The sequence below is a fragment of the Grampus griseus genome, assembly GCF_964374135.1.
Source record: "Grampus griseus genome assembly, chromosome: 15".
NCBI lineage: Eukaryota > Metazoa > Chordata > Mammalia > Artiodactyla > Delphinidae > Grampus > Grampus griseus.
Window position 1 is genome coordinate 22,160,710 of NC_139009.1, and position 17,639 is coordinate 22,178,348.

Sequence of the window (17,639 nt, forward strand, 5' to 3'; positions counted from 1 at the left end):
AAAAAAAAAAAAAAAAGGTACATCTGAGTGCTAACATTTACATGCTGAGTCCTAATATAGCATTAATAATAAAACAAGAAAATCTGAAAGCTGGAGTTTCTAGAAAGGTGGGACTTATGTTGGGCATTAAAGGAAAAGAAATACTAAGACAAATAAAGGGAAAGGACATTCCAGACATGAGCAATAAAAACAGAAATATTGAGAAAAATAGTAGATAAATATGGAAGGAATAAAAAAATTTGATATTCTACTTCCTCACCTTGGGTATCTCTGCACCCAGTTTTACATTGGCATAGAAATGTGTATATTTAGAGTTAATATCTTTATTTACTTCTACCTTTTAAAAGATATATAACTTTATTACATGTCTTTGGTTGAAAACTGTTTTGAAGGATTTAAGAAGTAGATTATAAAATAAATCCAATCCTAAAGTACACTTTAAAAATTAGGGTTGCTAGTATTCTTTATGCATTGTCTTGGGGGAGGCACAATAACCCTATTTTCTGAGGGAATCAGCTTTAATCTGGGGATTTTAAGGTTGTCATTCTTAACAGCAGAAGGCTTCTTTCCAAACAAAATTTTACACACAATCCCCCAAATTGAGGTCCTCCACCTGCTGTGTCTTCCCTTAGCCCCTCCTGCGACCCCTAATGTTGTCTGTGAAGCCTAGGGCTCCTCAAACCAGTTTGAAAATCACTCGTCTAGGCAATTAATAAAGCACTGTCTGTCTTTTTTGAATAATAATTTTGTCTAGATACTTGAATAAAATAATTTTTTTAAAAGACTGTCTAGCTCTCAAATTCTACAATTCTCATTTACCTTGGGTCACTGATAACTGCAACTAAACATTTTTGCTTAGAAGTAACATTCTAACATTCTGTTTAGAAGTTTTAGACACCATGAGGTCAGCAGGTAGGTACACTTCGCTAGCTTGTCTTAAATGGCTATCATTCGCCAGATGTTTACTATGTGATAAGGATTTTACACATATTTAACCTTCAGGACAATCCTATGAGGCAGATGGTATCCCCAGTTTTCCATATGAAGATATTGAGGCTCAGAAAGGTTAAGTAACTTGCAAAGTATCATACAACTAGGAAGTGGCAGAGCCAGAATAAGAAACTAAGTCTATCCTGACTCTAAAGGCAGTGTGTTCTCTAACCGACCTTAGAGAACAATGCCTGAGAGGTAGTGTGGAATCTTGAGTACTTTCTGAATAATCCCTCATCTAATCCTTGCAACAACCCTCTGCAATAGACACCATTATTCTCTCCATACCACAGACAAGAGAATAGGAACCGAGAGGTTAAGCACCTTACCTGTGTTTTCATTCACCATATCTCTTGCTGTGATTGCAAACATGTTAAGATTAGCCTAACATACATAGCTGGAAACCTCAATGAAAAATATTGTTTTCAACCCAGTACATTCCAGAGAATTATGTATTGTTTTGGACTAACTGTATTATTTTTCCCAAACCTATAATATCCAGAATTGAACAACCTGGAAGGTTGCTTCAGTTCTATTTCCTGTTTGAAATAATTTAAATACTTTGTCAATTATTATCTTACGGATCCAAGCAATGAATCACTTTATAGGTAATATTGCCTTATCTGGAAATGCTTTTTTTCTAAAAAAAAAAAAAAAAAAATCGGTGACAGATTTTTAGATCTAGTTTTACAGGTAGCTTGTTCTTGATTTATAATTTTTGTTCTTAATTTTACTAAATTTTAAAATCTTATTAAAATTCTAAAAGAAAGCTTTCCACCATAGGTTATGGCCATTGCTCCAACCCATTATATATGGCAACGAGAACGCTCTGTGCATCACAGTGGAGCTGTTAGAAACTACCACAGAGATGAAGTTCAACTGCCCCGGGGACCTAGTGCCACACCGGTAGATTGTTCACTCTGTGGTAGAAAAGGAAGATACGTTAGACTGGGATTGTCTTCATCATCATCTTCATCCAGTGATACAGTAGAGGTGGTGGAGAAACATTCTCAGGAATCACACAACTCATTCCCAATGGACATAATAGTTGATCCTTCTCAAGCTTATAGCTGTTTTCAAGGTATGACTTAAGAGATATGTCAGAATTAGATCTATGAATGTTATTAATAAATCCAAGTTATCTATTGACCAGTAGTCCTTATAGGCAGGAGGACATAATTATTTATATACTACAACAATATGAGTTAAAGTAGTATTGAAAGTTTTCCCCTTTTCAAGTACTACTTTTTGTCTTGGTATTGTTTTGTGGTAGCTTACCTAAACTAAGAGATTTTTAATGTGACTTTTGTTAAACTGAAACCTAATTCACCATAGATCTCAAGTATTTTAAGAGCCTGAAGCATCTTCTTTGAAATGTTTATTTTATTCAAAAGAAGTTTTAAGAAGAGAATAAATTTACTTGTAATCTCACCATGCAGCTTTATCAGTAATTAACTATTGGTTTCTTTTACACACTTTTTAAAATTGGGATAAAACTGACATATAACACTGTATTAGTTTTAGGTGTATAACATAATGATTAACACAATAAATTTAGTTAACATCCATCACCACACAGTTATGGTTTTTTTTCTTGTGATGAGAACTTTTAAGATACACTCTCTTAGCAACTCTCAAATACACAATCTTGTTAACTTATACAATCTTGTTAACTACAGTCACCATGCTGTAGATTATATCCCCAGAACTTAGTTATCTTATTACCGGAAATTTGTACTTTCCACTACCTTCACCCACTCCCCCCGCTCTCCTCGCCTCCTCTGGCAACCACCATTTGGTGGTGTATCTATGAGTTCAGGTTTTTAAATTTATTTTTAATTTTTGTTTAATATTTATTTATTTAGGCTGTGTCGGGTCTTAGTTGCAGCGTGCGGGCTCTTCGTTGCGGCGGGCAGGCTTCTCTCTAGTTGTGGTGCACAGGCTCCAGAGTGCGCAGGCTCAGTCACCCCGTGGCATGTGGGATCTTAGTTCCCTGACCAGGGATCGAACCCATGTCCCCTGCATTGGAAAGTGGATTTGTAACCACTGGACCACCAGGAAAGTCCTGAGTTCAGCTTTTTTTAGATTTCACATATTATAAGTGAGATCACACAGTATTTGCCTTTCTCTGTCTCACTTATTTCACTTAGCACAATGCCCTCAAGTTCCATCCATGTTGTCACAAATGGCAGGATTTCCTTCTTTTTTAAGATATATATATATATAGATAGATAGATATAGATATAGATAGATATAGATCGATATATATAGATAGATAAAAAGATAGTCACATTTTCTTTATCCATTCATCCACTGATGGACACTTAAGTTGTTTCCGTTTCATGTCTTGACTATTGCAAATAATGCTGCACTGAACATAGGTGTGAGTGTGCAGGTATATTTTCAAGATAGTGATTTTGTTTCCTTCAGATAATACCCAGAAGTGGAATTGCTGGAACATATGGTAGTTCTATTTTTAACTTTTTTAGGAACCGCCATACTGTTGTACATGGTGGCTGCATCCAGCAGTGCACAAGTGTTCCCTTTCTCCACATCCTCACCAACACTTGTTATTTCTTAACAGCCATTCTAACAGGTGGGAGATGATATCTCATTGTGGTTTTAATTTGTATTTCCCTACTAATTAGTGATGTTGAACACCTTTTCATGTACCTGTTGGCCACTTGTATGTCTTCTTTGGAAAAATGTCTATTCATTTCCTCTGCCCATTTTTTTTTTTTTTGCGGTACGCGGGCCTCTCACTGTTGTGGCCTCTCCCGTTGCAGAGCACAGGCTCCGGACGCGCAGGCTCAGCAGCCATGGCTCACGGGCCTAGCCGCTCCGTGGCATGTGGGATCTTCCTGGACCAGGGCACGAACCCGTGTCCCCTGCATCAGGCAGACTCTCAACCACTGAGCCACCAGGGAAGCCCTGACCATTTTTTAATTGGATTTTTTTTTCTGTTGAGTTGTATGAGTTCTTTATATATTTTGGATATTAACCCCCTTGTCAGATACATGATTTGCAAATATTTTCTCCCATTTGGTAGGTTGCCTTTTCATTTTGTTGATGGTTTCCTATACTGTACAGAAGCTTTTTAGTTTGATGTAGTCCCACTGTTTATTTTTGCATTTGTTGCCTTTGCTTTTGGTGTGAAATCCAAACAACAGTTGCCAAGACCAATGTCAAGGACCTTACCCACTGTTTCTTCTAGGAGTTTTGTGGTTTCAGGTCTTACATTCAAGTCTTTAATCCATTTTGAATTAATTTTTGTGCATGGTGAAAGATAGTGGTCCAGTTTCATTCTTTCACATGTGGCTGTCCAGTTTTTCCAACCCCATTTATTGAAGAGACTATCTTTTCCCAATATATTTTTGACTTCTTTATCATAAATTAACCATATGTGTGCATTTATCTCTGGGCTCTCCATTCTGTTCCACTGATCTACGTGTCTGTTTTTATGCCAATACCATACTGTTTTGGTTACTATAGCTTTGTAATACTATACACTTTTCTATTTCTATTTTCAAAAATAGAACCATAATGTATCTATGCTTGCTTTTTTTTCACTTCCCATAAAGCATTTCCCGATGTCATTATTTAGTCTTTGAAAACCTGATTTTTAGTCATGACATGCTATAAGTACCACAATTTATTTGCATATTTCTGTTTTGTTGGGATTTAAGTGGTTTTGAACAATGGTATTTTATATTAATTTGAAAATAATCGCATGAACTGGAAATACTTTGTCAACCACACCCTAATTTTCATTTAAATTATTATTTATAAAGGTTGAGTACTTCTCTGACATTTCTCGATTTGAAACAGAACCAGAATGACATTCTACCAGCAGTGATCCTTTTTACTTCTTATAATGCCTTTGTCCCAGATTTTCACCCATCTGAAGATGGGACTGGCAGATTTCTTATGGTTCTCTCTAATTCTATAATGAGACTCACATTATTTCAGAGTTTCACCTATTTATTTTTACCACATTCTTATGAGATTAGCAGTGGCTACTGAAGTTTTACTGAGAAACTAGACTCTTAAGACTCCTGAAGGTAGGGGTCTTGCCTATTTCTGTTCCATTCCCTGGCCATAGTAATCACTGAACAAATTTGACTGACAGTATAGTCTCTTCCCTTGTAACACCTCCAAGCATTTTTATTTGTTCACTCATATTTGAAAGTAAATAGGGTCTATCATAGGCTAAATGATAAGAGTTTCCTTTTAGCATCCTTCCCCTCTCTCCTAGCCCCTTTGCCTACAGTCTTTGATCCTCATAACAGGTAAGATTTACTAGATATTTAAAATGTTCCATGCAATGTGTTAAGGATTTTACATTCATAACCTCACTTAATATTCACAGCCAACCCCAAGGTAAATACTAGTATCTCCACTTTGTACATAAGGAAACAGAGGCTTAGAGAGGTTAAATCATTTGCCCAAGATGACTGAGAGAGTGACATTTGAACCCCGGTTTGACTCTACTACAACCTGAATTCCTGTGATGCTTTGCTATCCCCTTTGATGAAATCCTGCCTTCAGTAGTGAAAATAAGCTGCCACAGAAGTCTTCTAGCAGATTGCTAAGGACTAAAGAATTGGTGAAAGCATTAAGAACGAAGTCCCTGGCCCTGAACCAAGATGGCGGAGTAGAAGGACGTGCTCTCACTCCCTCTTGTGAGAACACCAGAATCACAACTAGCTGCTGGACAATCATCGACAGGAAGACACTGGAACTCACCAAAAAAGATACCCCACATCCAAAGACAAAGGAGAACCCACAATGAGACAGTAGGAGGGGCGCAATCACAGTAAAATCAAACCCCATAACTGCTGGGTGGGTGACTCACAAACTGGAGAACACTTATACTACAGAAGTCCACCCACTGGAGTGAAGGTTCTGAGCCCCACGTCAGGCTTCCCAACCTGGGGGTCGGGCAACGGGAGGAGGAATTCCTAGAGAATCAGACTTTGAAGGCTAGCGGGATTTGATTGCAGGACTTCAACAGGACTGGGGGAGAAAGAGACTCCATTCTTGGAGGGCACACACAAAGTAGTGTGCGCATTGGGACCCAGGGGAAGGAGCAGTGACCCCAGGGGAGACTGAACCAGACCTACCTGCTAGTGTTGGAGGGTCTCCTGCAGAGGTGGGGGGTGGCTGTGGCTCACCATGGGGACAAGGACACTGGCAGCATAAGTTCTGGGAAGAACTCCTTGGAGTGAGCCCTCCCAGAGTCTGCCATTAGCCCCACCAAAGAGCCCAGGTAGGCTCCAGTGTTGGGTTGCCTCAGGCCAAACAACCAACAGGGAGGGAACCCAGCCCCACCCATCAGCAGTCAAGCAGATTAAAGTTTTACTGAGCTCTGCCCACCAGAGCAACAGTCAGCTCTACCCACCACCAGTCCCTCCCATCAGGAAACTTGCACAAGCCTCTTAGATAGCCTCATCCACTAGAGGGCAGACAGCAGAAGCAAGAAGAACTACAATCCTGCAGCCTGTGGAACAAAAATCACATTCAGAGAGAGACAGACAAGATGAAAAGGCAGAGGGCTATGTACCACATGCAGGAACAAGATAAAACCCCAGAAAAACAACTAAATGAAGTGGAGATAAGCAACCTTCCAGAAAAAGAATTCAGAATAATGATAGTGAAGATGATCCAGGACCTCGGAAAAAGAATGGAGGCAAAGATCGAGAAGATGCAAGAAAAGTTTAACAAAGACCTAGAAGAATTAAAGAACAGAGATGAACAATACAGTAACTGAAATGAAAAATACACTAGAAGGAATCAGTAGCAGAATAACTGAGGCAGAAGAACGGATAACTGACCTGGAAGACAGAATGGTGGAATTCACTGCTGTGGAACAGAAAAAAGAAAAAAGAATGAAAAGAAATGAAGACAGCCTAAGAGACCTCTGCAACAACATTAAACACAACAACATATGCATTATAGGGGTCCCAGAAGGAGAAGAGAGAGAAAAAAGACCAGAGAAAATATTTGAAGACATTATAGTCGAAAACTTCCCTAACACAGGAAAGGAAATAGCCACCCAAGTCCAGGAAGTGCAGCGAGTCCCATATAGGATAAACTCAAGGAGGAACACACCGAGACACACAGTAATCAAATTGGCAAAAATTAAAGACAAAGAAAACGTATTGAAAGCAGCAAGGGAAAAATGACAAATAACATACAAAGGAACTCCCATAAGGCTAACAGCTGATTTCTCAGCAGAAACTCTACAAGCCAGAAGGGAGTGGCATGATATACTTAGAGTAATGAAAGGGAAGAAACTACAGCCAAGATTACTCTACCCGGCAAGGATCTCATTCAGATTCTATGGAGAAATCAAAAGCTTTACAGATAAGCAAAAGCTAAGAGAATTCACCACCACCAAACCAGCTCTACAACAAATGCTAAAGGAACTTTTCTAAGTGGAAAACACAAGAGAAGAAAAGGACCTAAAAAACAAGCCTAAAACAATTAAGAAAATGGTTATATGAACATACATATCGATAATTACCTTAAATGTAAATGGATTAAATGCTCCAATCAAAAGACACAGGCTGGCTGAATGGATACAAAAACAAGACCCATATATATGCTGTCCACAAGAGACCCACTTCAGACCTAGGGACACATACGAATGAAAGTGAGGGGATGGAAAAAGATAGTCCATGCAACTGGAAATCAATAGAAAGCTGAAGTAGCAATACTCATATCAGAAAAAATAGACTTTAAAATAAAGAATGTTACAAGAGACAAGGAAGGACACTACATAATGATCAAAGGATCAATCAAAGAAGAAGATATAACAATTATAAATGTATATGCACCCAACATAGGAGCACCTCAATACATAAGGCAACTGCTAGCAGCTATAAAAGAGGAAATCGACAGTAACACAGTACTAGTGGGGGACTGTAACACCTCACTTACACCAATGGACAGATCATCCAAAATGAAAATAAATAAGGAAACACAAGCTTTAAATGACACAATAGACCAGATAGATTTAACTGATATTTATAGAACATTCCATCCAAAAACAGCAGATTACACTTTCTTCTCAAGTGTGCACGAAACATTCTCCAGGATAGATCACATCTTGGGTCACAAATCAAGCCTCAGTTAATTTAAGAAAACTGAAATCATATCAAGCATCTTTTCTGACCACAACGCTATGAGATTAGAAATGAATTACAGGGAAAAAACCGTAAAAAAGACACACACACGTAGAGGCTAAACAATACGTTACTAAATAACCAAGAGATCACTGAAGAAATCAAAGAAGAAATCAAAAAATACCTAGAGACAAATGACAATGAAAACACGACAATCCAAAACCTATGGGATGCAGCAAAAGCAGTTCTAAGAGGGAAGTTTATAGCTATACAAGCCTACCTCAAGAAACAAGAAAAATCTCAAACAATCTAACCTTACACCTAAAGGAACTAGAGAAAGAAGAACAAACAAAACCCAAAGTTAGCGGAAAGAAAGAAATCATAAAGATCAGATCAGAAATAAATGAAATGGAAACAAAGAAAACAATAGCAAAGATCAATAAAACTAAAAGCTGGTTCTTTGAGAAGATAAAGAAAATTGATAAACCATTAGTCAGACTCATCAAGAAAAAGAGGGAGAGGACTCAAATCAATAAAATTAGAAATGGGCGTCCCTGGTGGCGCAGTGGTTGAGAGTCCGCCTGCCGATGCAGGGGATGCGGGTTCGTGCCCAGGTCCAGGAAGATCCCACATGCTGCGGAACAGCTAGGCCCGTGAGCCATGGCCGCTGAGCCTGCGCGTCCGGAGCCTGTGCTCCGCAACGGGAGAGCCCACAATAGTGAGAGGCCCACGTACCGCAAAAAAAAAAAAAAAAAAAAAAATTAGAAATGAAAAAGGAGAAGTTACAACAGACACCGCAGAAATACAAAGCATCCTAAGAGACTACTACAAGCAACTCTATGCCAATAAAATGGACAACCTGGAAGAAATGGGCAAATTCTTAGAAAGGTATAACTTCCCAAGACTGAACCAGGAAGAAATAGAAAATATGAACAGACCAATCACAAGTCACGAAATTGAAACTGTGATTAAAAATCTTCCAACAAACAAAAGTCTAGGACCAGATGGCTTCACAGGTGAATTCTATGAAACATTTACAGAAGAGCTAACACACATCCTTCTCAAACTCTTCCAAAGAACTGAGGAGGAAGGAACACTCCCAAACTCATTCTATGAGGCCACCATCACCCTGACACCAAAACCAGAAACAGATACTACAAAAAAAGAAAATTATAGACCAATATCACTGATGAATATAGATGCACAAATCCTCAACAAAATACTAGCAAGCAGAATCCAACAACACATTAAAAGGATCATACACCATGATCAAGTGGGATTTATCCCAAGGATGCAAGGATTCTTCAATATATGCTAATCAATCAATGTGATACACCATATTAACAAATTGAAGAATAAAAACCATAGGATCATCTCAATAGATGCAGAAAAAGCTTTTGAGAAATTCAACACCCATTTATAATAAAAACCCTCCAGAAAGTGGGCATAGAGGGAACCTACCTCAACATAATAAAGGCCATCTATGACAAACCCACAGCAAACGTCATTCTCAATGGTGAAAAACTGAAAGCATTTCCTCTAAATCAGGAAAAAGACAAGGATGTCCACTCTTGCCACTCTTATTCAACATAGTTTTGGAAGTCCTAGCCATGGCAATCAGAGAAGAAAAAGAAATAAAAGGAATACAAATTGGAAAAAAAGAAGTAAAACTGACACTGTTTGCAGATAACATGATACTATACATAGAGAATCCTAAAGATGCCACTAGAAAACTACTAGAACTAATCAATGAATTTGGTAAAGTTGCAGCATACAAAATTAATGCACAGAAATCTCTTGCATTCCTCTACACTAATGATGAAAAATCTGAAAGAGAAATTAAGGGAACACTCCTATTTACCATAGCAACAAAAAGAATAAAATACCTAGGAATAAACCTACCTAGGGAGACAAAAGACCGTATGCAGAAAACTATAAGACACTGATAAAAGAAATTAAAGATGATACCAACAGATGGAGAGATATACCATGTTCTTGGATTGGAAGAATCAGTATTGTGAAAATGACTATACTATCCAAAGCAATCTACAGATTCAATGCAATCCCTATCAAATTACCAATGGCATTTTTTACAGAACTAGAACAAAAAAATCTTAAAATTTGTATGGAGACACAAAAGACCCCGAATAGCCAAAGCAGTCTTGAGGGAAAAAAACGGAGCTGGAGGAATCAGACTCCCTGACTTCAGACTATACCACAAAGCTACAGTAATCAAGACAATATGGTACTGGCACAAAAACAGAAACACAGATCAATGGAACAAGATAGAAAGCCCAGAGATAAACCCACGCACCTATGGTCAACTAATCTATGACAAAGGAGGCAAAGATATACAATGGAGAAAAGAAAGCCTCTTCAATAAGTTGTGCGGGGAAAACTGGAGAGCTATATGTAAAAGAATGAAATTAGCACACTACCTAACACCATACACAAAAATAAACTCCAAATGAATTAAAGACTTATAAATGTAAGACCAGACACTATAAAACTCTTAGCGGAAAACATAGGAAGAACACTCTTTGACATAAATCACAGCAAGATCCTTTTTGACCCACCTCCTAGAGTAATGGAAATGAAAACAAAAATAAACAAATGGGACCTAATGAAACTTCAAAGTTTTTGCACAGCAAAGGAAACCATAAAGAAGACAAAAAGACAACCCTCAGAATGGGAGAAAACATTTGCAAACGAATCAACAAAGGATTAATCTCCAAAACATATAAACAGCTCATGCAGCTCAATATTAAACAAACAACCCAACCCAAAAATGGGCAGAAGACCTAAATAGACATTTCTCCAAAGAAGACATACAGATGGCCAAGAAGCACATGAAAAGCTGCTCAAGATCACTAATTATTACAGAAATGCAAATCAAAACTACAATGAGGTATCACCTCACACCAGTTAGAATGGGCATCATCAGAAAATCTACAAACAACAAATGCTGGAGAGGGTGTGGAGAAAAGGGAACCTTCTTGCACTGTTGGTGGGAATGTAAATTGATACAGCCACTATGGAGAACAGTATGGAGGTTCCTTAAAAAACTAAAAGTAGAATTACCATATGATCCAGCAATCCCACTACTGGGCATATACCCAGAGAAAACCATAATTCAAAAAGACACATGCACCCCAATGTTCATTGCAGCACTATTTACAATAGCCAGGTCATGGAAGCAACCTAAATGCCCATTGACAGACGAATGGATAAAGAAGATGTGCTACATATATACAATGGAATATTACTCAGCCATAAAAAGGAATGAAATTGGGTCATTTGTTGAGACGTGGATGGATCTAGAGACTGTCATACAAAGTGAACTAAGAAAGAAAAAAACAAATATCGTATATTAATGCATATATGTGGAACCTAGAAAAATGGTACAGATGAACCGGTTTGCAGGGCACAAATTGAGACACAGATGTAGAGAACAAACGTATGGACACCAAGGAGGGAAAGCCGCAGGGAAGTGGTGGTGGTGGTGGGATGAATTGGGCGATTGGGATTCACATGTATCCACTTATGTGTAGAAAATTGATGACTAATAAGAACCTGCTGTATAAAAAAATAAATTAGATTAAACAAACAAAAAAAAAGAACAAAGTCCCTGACGAAAGGTTGTATGGAGTGAACTGGGAGAGAATTCCAACCATAATTTGAACACATATTTAACGAAAGCAGAACAGAAGCACTTATATTTTATTCAAACTAATGCCTTAGATATCAAAAGTAGTCACACCCTATGTTTACGCTTTGATATTTCAATGGGAAATCAGAGTGCACCCAGGGTGTAAGGGGCTCTGCTAGTCAGCTTGCTTCGAGGAAAAAAAGGAAAGCAGGTCTTTGAGGGATTTTGGATGAAAAGTGGGGCACTTGACTTAGGGCAGTTGTAAATGGAACTGTGCTTTCTTCCTGTCCCTGGACGAAAGCCCTGACACCCTGGTTTAGGATATATAGGTCCTTTATAGGAAGAAATAAGTATTTACTCATTTGTGTTTTGTTCTGAGTGGGAATTCAAGGTTAAATGTAAAACCTATTGTTTCAGGATGACAGAGGGTAGGCAATACAAAGAAAAATTATTGGTCATACATACACTTGACCAATAAACGTTTACATTCATTTTCCCTCAGTAGGCTTAACAAGTCAGTGGGCTAACGGGGGGTGGAGAGGATTAAGGGTAACATGGTATTATCAGGAACAGTGGTCTCTTACTGCCTCAGCAGCTGTTTTGATGCTCAGTAAATGGCCTCTACCAGCAAAACTTTCTTCCTCCAGTCTATATAAGGTGGTTGGAATCACCTAAGGTTTGTGGCTACAGACAACTCAATTCATTCTCCAGGAGAGACACAAAGAGCTGATGCTCTGCTTAGGCTTTTATGATAAAACTTACCAATAGCTGGTATCGATGCTTCCATCCTTCTTTCAAACGCAAGCAACTTCTTGCTTTTCAGGTTAAAAACATGTTTTTCTGCCTTAAGATTTTTTCTCAAAACAACACGTTCAACGAACAAGTTTTACATAAACATGTTTATGACATTTACTAAGAATAAAATAGTTGATTTTGATAAGGTTGTGGGAGATAGATAGATGGGAGATAGATGAGAGAGATGAGATAGATGAGGCATTCTTTACAAACTTACATGCATCACAATCACCAATCACGTGCTAGCCACCTTATGAAGGTAGTCTCATTTAACACCTGACCCCCCACAAGAAATCCTGAAGTGCCACTATGACATTCATTTTACTGATGAAGAAACAAACTCAGAAAAGTCACAGCTGCAAAGTAAAACAGCAACAATGAAAACAGCAAGATGAGAACCCAGTTCTATCTGAATAGACAGCACATTTTTATACTTACTGAACTATATTGTTTCTCTTTACCTTATGCTGTCTTAACCTAGGCTAGTATATCTGAGACATGGGTACATATTATTATGTATTATCTGAGGACTCCCCAGATTTTAGAGTGAAGCCAAGGGAAAAAAGCAGTATACCAAACCTTAGTCCTGGGTCACGTAGGCAGGCACAAGACATTCCATTATGCAATCTAAAACCAAAGAATTTTTCCTCAGAAATAAATCCTTCTCTGAACTTCCTTATTTACTTTTGTCATTACCACTGTTCTAGTCATCCCAATTTAAAATCCTTAACGAAGGCATAATCAGGGCTTATAAATTAATGATGTGATAAAGGCAATGCTAACTATATGGTCAACATTTATGAGCACAAAAGATTTCAGAATCAATTCTGTAGGGTGAGAGACATAGTGAAGGCTGTTCCAAGGAAGTTATTTATGAGCTGGGCTGAATCCTGTTTGCCCAGAGAAATAAGGCAAACAGTAGTTGTTTGCCTGAACAGTAGATGAAAGTTTGAATATATATAGCTTCTCTCCCTCTACATCCAATGAACCACCAGCTTATCTGGTTCTTCCTTCACAATATTTTTTTACACTTGCCCCTTTTCCACCCCTCATAGTTGTATATTAATACAGATCACCTCATAGTTGTATACTATGTATTACTATGACATTTCTGATTTAATATTTTCCTTCCTTTAAATACTCAGACACCACTAACAGACTAACTTTTAAAAAGTATCTGCTTTTACATGACCATGGAAACTTCAGAAGTTCCCTACTGACTCTGAAGTATAAAGTTTAAACTCAAAGTCTTCCACAACCTGCGAGCTATATACTTAAATTTCCCCCTAGAACAACCAAGTCAGCAGACGAAATAACACCTGATCCAGTGTAAGCTTCAAGCCATCAGCAAACTTTTACTGATTTACTGGGTGGAAAAGTCAGGGCCTTTGGAAGTTACTGGGAAGACAGCTGTGAACCAGTCACAAATCTCTAGGAGTTTATATTATGGTAAATGAGAACCAGAAATGAACATAGAAAGCTAACTTTAGAAGAAGGCACCTGTCCCACAAGCCAGATTATAAACATGCTTAGTGTTCAATGGAGAGATGGATAAAGGGCTTAAGCTGGACTTTGATTAACTATATAAATAAATGTTTATTTGCTTATATAGTTTGGTTTTCAACTCATTATTAGAATGGACACTGTTAGCTCTTGTTCAGTTCAGCATCTACTGAGCATAGTGTACTGAACAGAAGCCATTCTACATGAAATAGGAGAAGGCACAACTTTTCTTTGCTCTTAAGTCAGCCCCTTCTCCAAGAAGTACAATTAGGGCCTGCATTCAAAACAATAAATGAAGGATAGAATTTCACTAGTAGTTAAATAGAAAGGCAGAAGAAAGGGGAGTATTCCATGATGGAATCTAAAAATATACATCAGAGCGTCTATAGATCTGGAAATGTTATGAAAACTTTAAAGCCATTATTATTGTATGAGTGTTCGGATACTTACCATTTAGAAATGGTACCAGAAGACTACTCCGCTTATGATTCAATCAGTTCTCCAGATGCAACCAGAGTGATTTTTTTCCAAAACACAGATCTAAGCATGTTACCACTTACTTCATGAAATCTTTCAATAGCACCCCATTTTTCTTAGGATAGACAAACTCCTTAACAGGTCTACAAGATCCTCCATGGCCTGACCCCTACCTATCTTTCAGTCAACCCCATCACTGGCCTTTTTTGTTCTCATTTTCCCTGATGTAGTTAACTCTTACCTGCCCTTCAGGTCTCAGCTCAATTGACATTTGCATAGGTAATTACCTGATCAGAGAAAAACCTCTACTAAATCCTGTACTTCTCTGAAGTATTTGTAACAGTTTTAGTTTTATATTTTTGTGATTATTTAATGTCTATCTCTACTATAGGCTGTAAAGTCTAAAAAGGCAGAGATTTTAGACTAAATTTTTCCACAGAACGAAAAATATGTAAAATGTTATTTAGAATATGTACATTATTTTAAGTAGTTCTAGCCTAAGGGATAAGTAGCATATATCCTCCCAGGCACTACTACTTCAAAACCTATAAAACATCTATATTTAAATAATAACTATAAGCTTATGTTTATCTGTAAAATGTGGATAATCTTAAGGATGAGCTACACATATTAAATGAAAAGATATTATAACGTTCTTAAAACAATGTAAGGCACATAGTAAATGTAAGGCACATGGTAAATAACATTATTCATAGTGCTTATGAATAATAATAAGCCCTCGTCCTAATTAATTCATATGTATAAAAAGTGTATCTCTCCAAACATTATCTTTGGCTGCGCCGTGCAGCTTGCAGGATCTTAGTTCTCTGACCAGGGATTGAACCTGGGCCATAGCAGTGAAAGCGCCGAGTCCTAACAACTGGACCACCAGGGAACTCCCCAAACATTTGATTTATATAACAGAATAATTCTGATGTTCTCCAAACTGTTAAAATGATTCTGAGAAAGATAAGAGATTCAAGAATTGCTACATCTTTTGTTACAATTTTTAAGATAGTTATTCTTATCAGTTTTCCCCCTATTATTTACTATAGCCCAGATTTGTTATTTTTTAAGACACATACAAGCCATTAAAATATGTACTTAAAATACACAGATACCTAAAATTTATCTCAAAATGCATATTTTATTTTGGTAGCCAATGACCATCAATCAAACAAAGAAAAGAAAACTAATTTCATGAAGGAAGACAAATCTATGGAGTGGTTTACAGGAAGTGAAGAATGAGATGGCTCAACTAAACAAACTTGGAATCATTAACTACAAAATGTCAAACTAACTGCAAGACAAGTGTCAAAATGGGACATTTAAGCAGTTTCGAAATGTTACACATCTTTCTCTAGCTTTTGTTACTTTTCAGAATTACATGTAAAAGTTATACAAATCATAGTAGTAGCTAAGAATACCAATCTATGAAAGTAGTGATTTGCAATACAAAGTTCTATTTTGATATTTTTCTTCACATCTTCAAATCAGTTGTCATCTGAGGTACTCAGTTAAGTTGTGGTTTGCACTTCCTCAACTTGACAAGAAAAGCTAATTTGAAGGGAGGAAAAGGTAATGTCATTGCAATTTTGAGAAGAAAACACCATATAATATAGCATGGAAAACTTACCTGTATGACCAGTTTGCCAGTGTATAGGTCTAGCAATATAGGGAAATGATCCATAGGGAAAATCAGAATGTGATTCTTCTGTTATAGAACAAAATATGTATTGTAAGCTACATAAAATACTTTATAATTTGTTCACAAAACTGTTAAAAAACAAATTACTGTCCTTTTCCTGTAAGTTTTTTCCTCTCAGACTTTTTTTTTTTTTAGCATTTGTCTTGGAGCTATTCTGACAGTTATCTTACAGAAACAACTTGTCAAGGATGACATGATAAACCTATATATGGTTTTATAACCAAATGGATAAGCTCATATCATAAATCAATGGATGTCTGAAAACTTGTTTATGGCCTAAGTAATGTGTACATACAACAAGGACCTAAATTTAGTTCTTTGAAAAATTCCTAGAAGTTGCTTTTTGGAATATTAGCTCTTTGCATATCGGGTCCTATTAAATTCTTTCCCTTCAGTGATAATCGCTGATCTAAATTTACAACATTATTTAGTATATTTAAAGTATTTCATAAGCCAATCCCCTTGTCACAAGTAAAATATGAATATTATAAGAAGTTCAGTTCTTCAAAGGTATCAGAGTTTTACATAAAAGGCAGGAAAAGTCATGATTCTGTCTCTTAAAAGATTTTAATTTAACAGAATAAATACCACATTTCAATTTCTATAGGAAAAACATAATAAATCCCTGAGAAATATTTTTATAATGTATTGCCCAATATATTCAGGAATGTATTCTCCATTTATTATTGCAAACACATGCATAAAATAAAACTGAAGCTCACCATGGTCATCTTCTTGAAACATCTCACCTTCAATTCTAATTTTCTTTTGAGAATGTAATTGTAAATCTCTGTTGATTTTAGGTTCCACTTTTTGAGGTAAAATTCCATTTTTCTGTTTTGCAAGGCAAACCAACCAATCTCTGACAATAACTTCACTTATCTTTTCACATGAGAGGGCAAGTTCACAGATGCGAATTCCATCTAAAAGTTCAATAACCTGTGTGATGCTTTCAAAAAAGTGAAAAATATAGTTTAAATTTCTACTACAACAATAACTTTATATTTAAGTTCACTATACCTCTTACGCCAATTTAAATGCTATGCTTAAATCAAAACAGAAAAAATGTAAAAATGCAAGTTAGGGCACATAAGAGGAGAATACTAAGTAAAAACAATAAAGAGACTATAACGTCATTGTTCACATTACACTTTTAAAAACTTTTCTTCTAAATTGTCAGAAGAAATATTCATCTTATATTACCATTTATGTAAAGGATGATTTAAACAGCAATATAACTGAATTTGGGACATATGCTGTTTCATAACAGGTTTTTTTTGACTTTTTTAAAAATTTATTTATTTATTTTGGGCTGCACTGGGTGTTCATTGCTGCGCGCAGGCTTTCTCTAGTTGTGGCGAGAGGGGGCTACTCTTCGTTGCAGTGCGCG

General features: G+C 36.9%; 2 protein-coding genes across 4 annotated transcripts in view; one reads left to right on the forward strand and one right to left on the reverse strand.

Moving 5' to 3' along the window:
- Positions 1-15,793, forward strand: part of SPDYA (speedy/RINGO cell cycle regulator family member A) — a 30,960-nt gene extending 15,167 nt beyond the window's left edge. The window contains exons 6-7 of the mRNA XM_082672650.1: positions 1,774-2,071; positions 15,701-15,793. Coding sequence (XP_082528776.1) covers positions 1,774-2,071; positions 15,701-15,789 — 387 coding nt within the window. The 3' untranslated portion in view covers positions 15,790-15,793. The remainder of the gene's footprint in view (positions 1-1,773; positions 2,072-15,700) is intronic.
- The window catches only part of TRMT61B (tRNA methyltransferase 61B), a 42,367-nt gene that overhangs the window by 8,022 nt on the left and 16,706 nt on the right, over positions 1-17,639 (reverse strand). Inside the window, exons 5-7 of one of the 3 annotated variants that reach the window (XM_082672649.1) lie at positions 16,972-17,198; positions 16,178-16,255; positions 15,961-16,098 (exon numbers count right to left, since the gene is read on the reverse strand). In XM_082672649.1, coding sequence (XP_082528775.1) covers positions 16,055-16,098; positions 16,178-16,255; positions 16,972-17,198 — 349 coding nt within the window. In that variant the 3' untranslated portion in view covers positions 15,961-16,054. Of the gene's footprint in view, positions 1-15,960; positions 16,256-16,971; positions 17,199-17,639 lie in introns of those variants that run through there. The other 2 variants (XM_082672647.1, XM_082672648.1) reach the window with 2 other exon arrangements.